The sequence below is a fragment of the Rosa chinensis genome, chromosome 5 (genome assembly GCF_002994745.2).
Source record: "Rosa chinensis cultivar Old Blush chromosome 5, RchiOBHm-V2, whole genome shotgun sequence".
Classification (NCBI taxonomy): Eukaryota; Viridiplantae; Streptophyta; class Magnoliopsida; order Rosales; family Rosaceae; genus Rosa; species Rosa chinensis.
In genome coordinates, this window is record NC_037092.1 from 11125447 (window position 1) to 11138118 (window position 12672).

General features: G+C 38.4%; 1 protein-coding gene across 1 annotated transcript; it reads left to right on the forward strand.

Moving 5' to 3' along the window:
- The first annotated feature begins 10683 nt into the window (after positions 1 to 10683).
- LOC112203135 (uncharacterized mitochondrial protein AtMg00810-like) lies at positions 10684 to 11844 on the forward strand. Its single transcript, XM_024344149.1, has one exon. It carries the CDS (start codon positions 10684 to 10686, stop codon positions 11842 to 11844), a length of 1161 nt encoding a protein of 386 aa, XP_024199917.1.
- Positions 11845 to 12672: the final 828 nt, after the last annotated feature.

Below are 12672 nucleotides of genomic sequence, written 5' to 3' on the forward strand. Positions count from 1 at the left end.
ATTCTCCTCCAAACTGAAATTTAATTATATTGCCAGGTAATGATGGGCTAAGTAAGATCGTTCCAGAACAAAAGCTAGCAGAGAGAGACCAGAGAGAACCCTAAGAGAGAGAGAGTCCACTCGTCTGGCTGCGCCGCCATGCTTGCCTTGGCCTCTGGCCAGGTCAGCGTGTGTCGAGTGCGGCCGGACGGGATATGTGTGTAGATGATCAGAGATGGGGGTTGGGTGGCCTTCCTTTTCATTGTTTTCAGGTGGCGGCGGTGGTTGCACAGAAGAAAGGTGTGTGGCTGAGGGTGGTTTTCCGTCGTGTGGCTGAAGGGCGCACTCGGTCTGGATTCCGGGTTTGTGGATGGATTCGGCTGGATACATCACAGATCATGTGGAGTTTGGGTGTGATGTGGTTTCGGATCGCATAACAGCAGGGGGCGGAGAGAGTCACAGCGCAGCGATCGTTCTGCTCAGGCTCTCGAGGGATGGGATTGTGGCGGTGGGCGATCTGATCTACTGGTGTTCTACAATCGTCTGGGTTCGTAAGCAACGGTGCGGTGGTCTGAGAGGTGCGATGGTGGTGGATGGGCTAGATGTGAAAAATTGTCGTGGGCTGGGGTCGATGCTTGGACCCTCCCGGTTTTGTTCCAAAGGTTGTTTTTTCTGGTGCGGCGACGGAGATTGTCCGTCAAGGGCGGCGTTGGGATGGTGGTGGTGCGTCTGGATCGGATTTGCCTTGGTGGTGGGCAAAAATATTTGCTTTTTTTTTTTAATTATTTATTTTATAAAAAAAAACTAAAGAAAACAAAAATTAAAGGGTGAATTGGTCATTTGATGATCAAAATATGTCAGTTGTCAGTTTTTGTAACGGAACTAACGACACTAGGTACCGATCTTCGGTCGGGGTCGAAACCTCAGGTACCGTTTTGATATTTTCTGAACGTAAGGTACTGAAGTTTAGAATGGGGCAAAGGTCAAGTACTGTACGGACGATTTTCCCTATTTTATATGGACAAGTAATTAACTAGTACTGTAATAGGTTGCTAAACTAGTGTTTTTATTTATGTGTATTGATAATGTAAACGGGGCAGGTCACGTAAAAGCAAAACCCCGTGAATGAAAATGAACAAGTACAACAAAAAGAATATAAAAGCTACTACGATGTTCAGATGTTGTTCAATCTAGCTGGTTGAATTGCTTTCATTTAGTATCATACAATACTGCTTCCAAGTACATAAATTTTGGAAATGATTTTCGTACTTCATCACATGGTTATTGTATGTGTACATGTTGTTCCCTTTCCACATGCAATCCATATATCAGATATTGTGGAATTATCTAATATGATGTTTCAGTGTATGAAGCATACAATAGTTGAGAGAAGCAAAAAGGGAATCATGTTGTGGTTGGAGCATTCAACTTTGTAGCAGATAAAAGCAAAAAGGTCTTTTGTTGTATTCAACTTGATTGCAGAAAAAAAAATCAAAATTTCATATTTTCTCTATAAAAGTATGAATAAAAAATTCACTGTAGGTGACATAAAAATTTCACAGAAATTTTAGAGAAATTTCAGACAAAATTTCAATGTGAATTTTTAAATATATATTGTGTGTGTAGATATTTCAGAAATTAAGAATTTCGTGGGAATGTACGGAAAATTTCGGAAAACTCTTGACGGAAATTATATAGCATATGAATTTCGTTTCGGTACTTCAAAATTACTGAAATTTCGACTGAAAATTTCGACAGTTTCGGAGAAATTTGAAACCTTGCCTTTTTTTATAGAAAATTTAAACTTTCATGCAACAAGAAATAAACTATATATATATGTCATATCTGAATTTAGTAAATTGGAACAAGCCAAAATTTGCAAGTCAGAATCTTTAAAAGACTCTCAGTTATGTTTTAAACTAGAATGATGCTAGAGATCCCAATTTTTTGTACCAAAATTAGATCCCAAAATCATTGATTTTGTGAAATTTAATTTCCAACATGTCTCTCTCATAAGATATTAAATTCTTTAACAATAACTTGTTAATATTTTAACCCTTAAAACTTGATCCACATAACTCGGGAAGAGATAGTTTCAGATTGCTGGAATTGTATTCTTGCTATTAGCTAGCTATATGAGTTTCCATCTATCTTCTTTCATCATCATATGTGTTGTTGTGGTTGGTATGGAGGAGGAAGATATATATAAGTACGGTAGATGATTTGGGATTGTCCTTCAAATCATAACTTCCATTGAAACTTAGAAAGTATAGTAGTTGTTTCATGAATATATATATATATATATATATATATATATATATATATAACTTCCATTGAAACTTAGAAAGTATAGCAGTTGTTTCATGAATACACACACACACACACACACACACACACACACACACATGATATGTGGTGTAATACAGATCTACATTTTTTTTTTTGGGTTAATAAAGATATGCACATCTATGGTAGAGCCATGGAAGTAGCTTCGAAGAAAATGACGGAGAGAGGCTAGGGGACAATTCTTTTGTTGCGGTTGAAATTATTAATTTCTATTATAATATAGATTAATATTTTTTTGATAATGATAAAATTACAAGAGAGAAACATATTGAGAGTTTCTATTGGGACCTCCAAATCTGCTCATTTGACCTCACTCTATTATGAATTATTAAATGACATATATAACCTACTATAAAATGACTATTAAGGACAATAATTATACCAAAAAAATTGTTATATTTATTTTCTCTAGACTTTCCAATTCAATAATATTATATTGCATTCTTTATTATTTTCCCTATCTATTTTCATTTTCCAATTTAACTACATACTCATTAAAGCATTCATATATATTTAATAAGAAATAAAACTATGATTAAGATAAAAATGTATGATATGCATATTGAACGCATATTGGTCAGGGAAAACAAAATAAATTGTATTATGACCTAAATCTAAATCTATCCATTATATTTACAAAAAGAAGAAATAAAATAGAGCTAGCAAATAAAAATAAAAAAATAAAAATTTAAATAATTAATCATGAGGTACAGAAAATAGAGAAACATTAAGTAAAAATGATTAATTTGTTTTTTTTTTACACAGCTAAAAAAGAAAAAGTAAATAAAAAATCACATAATAGTTCATGTTATTTTATTTTTATTAATTTTTAAAACTCAATACCTTGTGTTTGATTTTTTTTTATTGGATAAGAGATTTATGTTGTCAGATTAAAGAATGGAGATGTAATTAAGATTTATAGAGTAATTAAATCATTGAAATGACTAAGTTTTTTATTATAAAGATCTTAGTTTGTTTGTAAATTATATGTGTGAGGTTATTTGAGGAATTTTAGTGAGGTTTAATGAGTAAATTTAGTATTTAAAAATTTGATAGGAGGTGTAAAAAGCATAGAGGTCAAGTGAGTAAATTTAGAGGTTCCAATAGAAAAACTCAAACATATTTTACTGGAAATTATTACATCTAAAATGATTATGTGGCACTTACCATGTCATTTGGTATTGATATTTGCCTATTTGGTATCATTTTTTAGTGTCTCAAGCATTTTCATTTAAACTATATCATATAAAATTATAAACAGAGAAAGAATGGTATAGAAATGGAAACAATTTTCCATAGAGTAAATAGAAATGATTAATTTCAGTTTACCCCCCCCCCCCCGAGGTTTGGGCGTGTCATCATTTCATTCCCCCCCCCTGACTCTCAATTTAACTTTTTTACCCCCTAAGCTTTCTAATTTTTGTCTTCCGTGCCCAATCTCTGATGCTCCGTCCAAATTGGGCGTTAAATCCGACCATTAAGGGCTAAAATGGTCATTTCAAGACAAAAAAAAAACCAAAAAAGAAAAAAACTCCCTCTCTCTCTCTCTCTCCCCTCTTTTGCAACTCCCTCTCTCTCTTCTACTGTTCTACATACCTCCTCGGCCAACTCCGCCAGCTTGTCCTTGATCTGCAAAATCATAAATCGTGGTTATCTATGTCAAATTATTCTTCTAACTAAATCCCAATTATGTGGGAATCTAGACACCAAACATCAAACACCATTCATCAACCGATTCAACCCATTCCCAATTATCAACAATTCAAGTATTCAACATCAACCCATTCCCAATTATCGATATCAACCCATTACCCATTCCCAATTATCAACATCAAGTCATCATTCATCAACCCATTCGGCCATTCCCAATTCTCAATTACTACCTCACCCTAAACACCAAACATCACGAAATCACGATTCAAACATCATCAGCAAGACATCAATTTAGCATGGGTATTGGGTATACGGTATTTACCTGAGAATCTGAGATTCAGGGTTTGAAGATTTGAAGCCTTCAAGAGTTCAAAGAGCAAGGTGGCTCGGTGGCTGGAGCCTGGAACTCTGGAAGGTGGAATCAAAATCGATCTGAACTCGGGGAGAATTCCAAAATGGCCAAAATAACCCAGAAACGAAAATCAACAAAAATCGATCAATTCCAAAAACTAATTACACAGGAAAGTAGAGCACGACGAGAGGATCAAATTAGGTACCTCATACAACCCCGACGATCACAGAAAACTGCAGAAGCTTCGCTGGAAAATCTGAAGCTTTCGGGCTTCGATTCTTTTTCCACGATCAACAATCGGCCAAACTAGTACCATAGGGACATCGGGGACGAAGGGACGGAGAATTCCGACTGCCGGAAGTGGAGCACAGAGATCCGGCGAAGTTTAAATTGCAGATCTGGATATATAAAGGGTTAAGCCTTCGATCTATAGATCGTGAGCTTTATAAGCCTCATATGTATGAAAAAATGAAGAAGATGAGTCATACAGAATGATTAGGAGGAGAATGATTGAAGGAAAGACTAAGAAGAAGTGAGAGAGAAACGAAGAAGATGGGAAAACAGTAGAAGTAGGCCTGGGACGGTTCGGGTTACAAAAAAAAAACACAGAACCGAAACCGAACCGCATCTATACTTATCGGTTCGGGTCTTGCATTATTTGAAGATAGAACCGACATGAAACCGAACCGTTTTCTGTCTGTTCGGTTATGCCGGTTCCGCGGTTCCAACAACACAAATATCTACTGATCAACTGATCAAGTATAGCAAATAAGCAAAATGAGCAAAATAGCAAATGTGTTATGAGGCTATGAGCTGTTATCAAATTTCCAAAAAGCAGAAACAAAATTACCAAATGAGAAGCATCCAATAAAGTACAGCAAATGAGAAGATCAAGTGATCAATTGATCAAGTATAGCAAAATGAGCAAATGTGTTATAAGGCTATGAGCTGTTATCAAATTTCCAGAAAGCAGAAACAAAATTACCAAATGAGAAGCATCCAATAAAGTACAGCAAATGAGAAACCTGGAAATGTCAAATGTGTTATGACCAAACTGAGAGAGCAAATGAGATACAATTACAAAAGATCAAATGAGAAGACTCAATCACAATATCACATTACCAAACTGAGACAGCAAATGAGATACCATTTCACTAGCCAATTACCAAATTATGAAACTGTCAAATGAGATACAGAAAATGAGATACCATTTCAATTTTCAAGTACCAATTACCATTTCAAGTACAGCAAATGAGATACAGAAAATGAGATACCATTTCAAGTACCAATTACCAAATTATGAAACTGTCAAAGACTCGATCAAGTCATCCAATTACCAAACTAAAAGTCTGAAACTCTCAAAGTCCAAACTCCAAACTGAAAAATATATATATATATATATATGTGTGTGTGTGTGTGTGTGTGTGTGTGTGTGTGTGTGTCCCAGCTCCTTCTTCTTCCCTTTCTGTTTCAAAGAACGAGTTGTCGCCGTCGCCGTCGGTGCTTCATCAACTCCAGGTTGTTCAGCTTCATCAGCAGCCACAATCTCATTGCCGGCTTCTGGAGAATGAGTCGAATGACTGGAATGAGTAGAATGACTAGAATCGGATTCCATTTCTCCAATTGGGGATTTGGGGTTTTCTGAGAAATTAGGGATTTCAAACTGAAAAGGGGATTTGGGGTTAAGAAATGAGGAAGAGGAACTGATCAACTGATGAATTGGCCAATTGGGTAAGAATTTTTAAGCTGAATCAAGGAGTCGAAGGCTTGAAGGATTCGAAGAAGGAAGAACAAGGTCTGAGGCTATAGTGCTGACTGCTAAACGCGTTAAGCAATTACCCACTAAAGCCCTAGGCTCCTAACCCATAAGCCAATAGAACTAGGACAAGTGTCCGGTTCGGGTTTTTGTGTTTTGAATGACAAGAACCGAAACCGAACCGTTAAAAATGGTGCGGTTCGGTTCTAACAGAAAACATAGTTTTATTTTTTTAAGAACCGCACCGAACCGTCGGTTCCTATTCGGTTCTGGACGGTTCAGCGGTTTTTCGGGTCTAAAGTCCCAGGCCTAAGTAGAAGTAGTTCCTCCGGTTAACATTACTGATGGAGAAAGTCATCGACTTCTTTTTAACTTGTATTGTATAGAAGACAATAAGTTTAACTTTTGTATACAGTATAACAAGGAGAGCTTGTGGCCTAGTGGTTTGAGGTCTAACTCTCCACCTAGAGGTGAGAGCTTCGAGTCTCGCCTCTTGCACAATTTAAATCATTTTGCATAATGGTTTAGTGGGATATATACGTATATCGGTTGGTATATGTATATTTCGGTGGTATGCAGAAGTGTGTACAGTAGCCGAGCCGAAATACCAGCTTGAAATGACCATTTTAGCCCTCAATGGTCGGATTTAACATCCAATTTAGACGGAGCATCAGAGATTGGGCACGGAAGACAAAAATTGGAAAGCTTAGGGGGTAAAAAAGTGAAATTGAGAGTCGGGGGGTAAACTGAAATGAATCCAAATAGAAATATGAATGGATCAAAGACTAATTATGTTTCATGATTTGTTTTTTTTTTTCCATCTTTAGATTGAGTGTTTTCTTTTTAATTGATACTTGGGTTGATACTTAATGGAGCACTTGACAGATAAAGTACCACGAACTTAAAGACCCTGCTTATTCATTCTCATACAAAGTTGGCCTAATGACATCTTTAGTTGATGAACGCCATTTCAACACTTGGATTTTGTTAAGTTACATGTCATTCCAGCTATGTAATTAGCTGCGATGAGTCCTATTGCTTTAGAAATTTGCTCACTTTTAAGTTTCAAGTTTTGCCATGACTCCAAGTCCAAATTGACCTTAAAACTCCTCAATTACTTCCCAGTTTCTAGCTTTCTCTGTTAGGAAAGTAAATATTGTGTATCATATGTATAATAGGAAAGTAGTTTAGCTTAGTTATGCATAGTTATTTGCTGCCTTATTTTCTCCTTAATTGTAGAGATTTGCTTCCTTGTAGAATAGGTACTCTCTTTCTTGTAATCCGTTTATAACCTTGATACGTGAATGAATGATTATCATCTAGCAAATATCCTCTTTTCATGATATCAGAGCAGGACTAAAATCCTGACTCTATAGCCGCTGCACCTTATCTTTCGTGCAACGAATTTTCTTCTCATTACGTTGTACTCTATATCTCGTACAACAATCCTTGATCTCGTTTCCATGGGAAATCAAAATTTTAGATCATTTTTCATTGATCATTCTGATCATCCGGCCTTGGTGATAGTGTTCAACCAACATAATCGACCAAACCAATCTAATCGGCAGAACGGTTCCTCCAGTTGCAGTCCTCTCTCTGAGCAACAACTTCAACAAGTTTTGGCTATTTTGGATCACAAAGGATCTGATGATTCTTCTAGTCCTCAATCACATTCAGCTGCCATGGCTATTAGGAGCAACAAGCCCAATCAGTCCTCTTCTTCAGGTTTATCTAAGATCGCTTCCCGCAGTTGGATCATTGACAGCGGGGCGATAGATCACATCTCTTCATCTCCTAAATTATTTTCACATAAGAGTAAAAATTGTTCATTGCCTCCTGTGTTATTACCCAGCGGAGAGAAGGCTAATATTTTTGCAAAATGATCATTGCCTCTGAATTCTGTGTATTACCTACGTGATGTATTGTGTGTGACTACATTCAAAGTTGATCTGTTATCGGTCAGTCGTCTGACAAGGGGCTTGAATTGTTCCGTGACTTTTTTTCCATATTGGTGTATTTAATTTGCAGGATCTGGTTTCGAAGAGAACGATTGGTTTGGGTAAGCAATGTGACGGTCTCTATTATTTGGTGGCATTAGCGACGGAGAAAACCACGACCAAACCACATCATTCATCACCCATTCAACCTGCCTGTCACCTCACCATGTCCTCTACCAACCTTTGGCATCGTCGTTTGGGCCATGTTTCGTCTCGTCCTCTCGATTATATTGCTAAATATTTCTTAAATATTTCTCTTAATTCGAATCATGCTTGTGATGTTTGTCCATTAGCAAAGCAGAGTCGTCTTTCTTTTGGTACTAGTTCTATCTCATCTGTGAAACCATTTGATCTTATTCATTGCGATATTTGGGGTCCTTATAAACATTCTTCTCTTTCTAGTGCTCATTATTTTCTTACTATTGTGGATGATTATTCTCGTTTTACCTGGGTTTTTTTAATGCAACATAAACATGAAACTCAATCTTTAGTAAAACATTTTTTTGCTCTTGCATCTACTCAATTCTCATATCGGATTAAAAGTTTTCGCAGTGATAATGGGGCTGAGTTCCTTTCTCTTCAAAAATTTTTCCAAGATAATGGAGTCCTTTTCCAGCATTCTTATGTTTATACGCCCCAACAAAATGGGGTAGTGGAACGCAAGCATCGCCATATTCTCCAGGTTGCCCGCGCTTTTAAATTTCAGGCTAACCTTCCTCCAAAATTTTGGGGAGAATGTGTCCTTACTGCTGTGCATGTTATTAATCGTTTACCCACTCCACTGCTCTCTTTTAAAACACCTTTTAAGCGTCTTTATTCCAAACCTCATTCTTTTCGTCACCTTCATGTTTTTGGTTGTCTAGCTTATGCTACTAATGTCCATATCACACATAAATTTGCTCCTAGAGCCGTCAAGTGCATCTTCATCGGTTATCGCATTGGTCAGAAGGCCTATAAACTCTACGATCTCTCTACTCACAAAATTTTTACCAGTCGTGATGTAGTTTTTCATGAACATATTTTTCCATATAGGTCTGATCCCGAGCCCCATTCCCTTCCAATTCTTCCTTTGGCCCAAATCACCGCTCCCTCATCCAACCCGACTTAGCCCACTGGCCCAATTCCTTCTCCAGCCTTAGACGTTGACCCGACTTATCCTTCCCACTCACAGTCACTAGGGCTGTCAATGGGTCGTGTCGGGTTGGGTTCGTGTCGGGTCAAGGTATTTCTCTTGTCGCAAGATACAAACTCAAACCCAACCCATTTAATAATCGTGTCAAAAATTTAAACTCAAACCCAACCTATTTATTAAACAGGTTACCCGTTTCCAACCCGCTTAACCCATTTAACAAATATGTCATGTCGTGTTAGACAAAATGACCCATTTAAGGGTTAACAATGCGACCCATTTAAATTCACTAAAAACTCTACAAGACGAAGAATATAAATAATTATATATATTTATAAATAATTAAATCCAATAATTATAAAGCAAAATATTTCAAATTGTCTAATCCTATGATCAAATACTCCCATCGTCTAAAATTTCAAGAAGAAGTATAGTATAATCGGGTTATACGGGTTCACTTCGTGTTGGCGGGTTGACCCGTAACCGACCCATTTATTAAATGGGTCATGACAGATTGACCCACGGCTGACCCGCTTTTTAATCGTGAGGGTTTCGAGTCGTGTTATCGGGTCGTGTCGGAATTGACAGCCTTAACAGTCGCATCAACCCCGTCGCGTCGTCTCCCATTGACGCTGCTCTTCCTTCTTCCTCTCCCATCAATTTCGATCCTCCTTCTCCCTCTCCAGTTCCTTCGCCTCCAACCACATCACTCGATCTCAGCCTTAGCCCAACATCTCCGATTCCCAGCTCCGCCTTGCTCGATCTGCATCCTGACCCAATTCCATCTCCATCCAACATCAGCTCGCCCTCCGCCTCATCCACTCCTATTGTGCCACCGGTTCCCATCGCTCCACCAGTACCCATCGTTCCACCACCACCAGAGGCCCCTCTCCGTCGCTCCACTCGCACCACTGCTCCGCCCCCAAAACTTCGGGATTATGTTTGCTCTCAGGTCACTCTGCCCATTTCCGATCAATCGTCCTCTTTGTTTCCTGGTCCAACCAAAGGTACCCGCTATCCCTTGTCCAATTATGTCACATATGATCGGTATACACCTGGGCATCGATCGTTTATTGCTCAACTTAGTCAAGCTTCTGAGCTCAGTTCCTATGCTGACGCCGCTCCCCATCCTGAGTGGCAAGAGGCTATGCGCTCAGAGTTAGAGGCTCTCCATGCTAATGGCACATGGACTCTCACACATCTTCCCGCCGGTAAGAAGCCTATTGGTTGTCTCTGGGTTTACAAGATCAAACACCGTTCGAATGGTTCTGTTGAGCGTTATAAGGCTAGTTTGGTGGCCAAAGGTTTTACTCAGATGGAAGGTGTTGATTATTAGGACACTTTTTCTCCCACTGCAAAGATCATAACAGTTCGCTGCTTAATTGCTTTGGCTGCTACCCGGCGATGGCCTCTTTCCCAGTTAGACGTCAACAATGCCTTCTTACATGGGGATCTTCACGAAGAAATTTACATGATACCTCCTCCGGGTCTTCGGCGACAGGGGGAGGAACACTTGGTTTGTCGCCTTCACAAGTCCTTGTACGGACTGAAGCAAGCATCTCGTCAGTGGTTCACCAAGTTTTCGGTTGCTATGCAATCAGCTGGCTATGTTCAATCAAAAGCAGACTATTCTTTATTCACAAGGAAACAAGGCAAGTCTTTTATTGTTCTTCTGATATATGTTGATGATATTCTAATTACTGGGAATGACTCTGCTAGTATTTCTGCACTTAAAAACTTTCTGCATAGTCAATTTCGTATTAAAGACCTTGGGAACTTGAAATATTTTCTTGGCATTGAAGTATCACCTTCTGCCCATGGGATCTTTATTTCCCAGCGGAAATACGCTCTGGAGATCATTAAAGATGCTGGATTGTTAGGTGTAGCTCCAATTGATACTCCCATGGAGCGTGGATTGAAATTATCTGATAAAAGTGAGTTGCTCAAGGATCCATCTCGATACAGGAGGCTAGTTGGGAGGTTGATCTATCTTACGGTTACACGACCTGATATTACCTATCCAGTTCATGTTTTGAGCAGGTTCATGCATGAACCTAGAAAATGTCATATGGAAAGTGCTCTCCGTGTTATGCGATATCTTAAGAATGCACCTGGTCAGGGTTTATTTTTCTCTTCAGAAAGTGATCTCAGTTTGCGAGCTTATTGTGATTCCGATTGGGCAGGTTGCCCGATTACTAGAAGGTCTACTACAGGCTATTGTGTCTTTCTTGGACCCTCTTTGGTTTTATGGAGATCCAAGCGGCAGAAGACCGTCTCTCTCTCTTCAGCAGAGGCAGAGTATAGAGCAATGACGAGGGCTTGCTATGAACTGACTTGGTTGGGATTTCTTCTCCAAGATTTGGGTGTATTGCAATCAAAACCTGCTCTACTATATTGTGATAATAAGGCAGTGCTGCATATTGCTGCTAATCCTGTTTTTCATGAAAGAACGAGACACATTGAAATGGATTGTCATTACATCAGAGATAAAATTCAAGATGGCTCTGTTGTTACAAAGTTTGTGAGTTCTCCACATCAGTTAGCTGATGTTCTTACTAAAGCATTGGGAAAAGAAGTCTTCATTCCTATGATTCGCAAGTTGGGAGTTCGCGACATCCACTCTCCAACTTGAGGGGGAGTGTTAGGAAAGTAAATATTGTGTATCATATGTATAATAGGAAAGTAGTTTAGCTTAGTTATGCATAGTTATTTGCTGCCTTATTTTCTCCTTAATTGTAGAGATTTGCTTCCTTGTAGAATATGTACTCTCTTTCTTGTAATCCATTTATAACCTTGATACGTGAATGAATGATTATCATCTAGCAAAATATCCTCTTTTCATTCTCAAGGTCCCAATATTGATGCCCAAAAGGCCAAAACATAGTATTCAACTATTCCATTCCTTATGAACCAGCATATTGTGTAAGCTTTGAAAGGTGTCATGCCATAAACTCCATTATCACCAAATAGTTCTTTTAATAAATCACTTGTACTGGCAACTGAGGATTAATATTTGGGATTTTGAAGCTTAGAAGAACATGAAGGCCCATAAGAAGGCTTGGGCTCGTATGAGAAGAAGCCGACTACGTACTTTGATTTGAACATAAGCTTAAGCTAATTAAAATGGCCTATATTCCATTGAACCACAACCTTGGATGTTCAAATATTTCTCTTTGGGCCGTCATGCCAGTCTCTATATCGTTACCTTAGTCTTGAATTTGTGTTGTGGGGATGTGATCAGTTAGTCCTTTGTTGTTCTACGATCCGGATTTAGTTTTTCTATGAAGTTTTTATTTGGTCAGTAATCCTTCTTTGTTGTTACCACTCCCTTCTCTAATATCTACTTTCGTTGGAACATAAGATACCAGGAATTCTTAGCCTTTTTGTTCTCTCTGTTTGGGTCTTTTAGGCCTGTTTGTAACCCCAAAAAAAAAAAGATACCGGAACTTTTTCAAGCCAT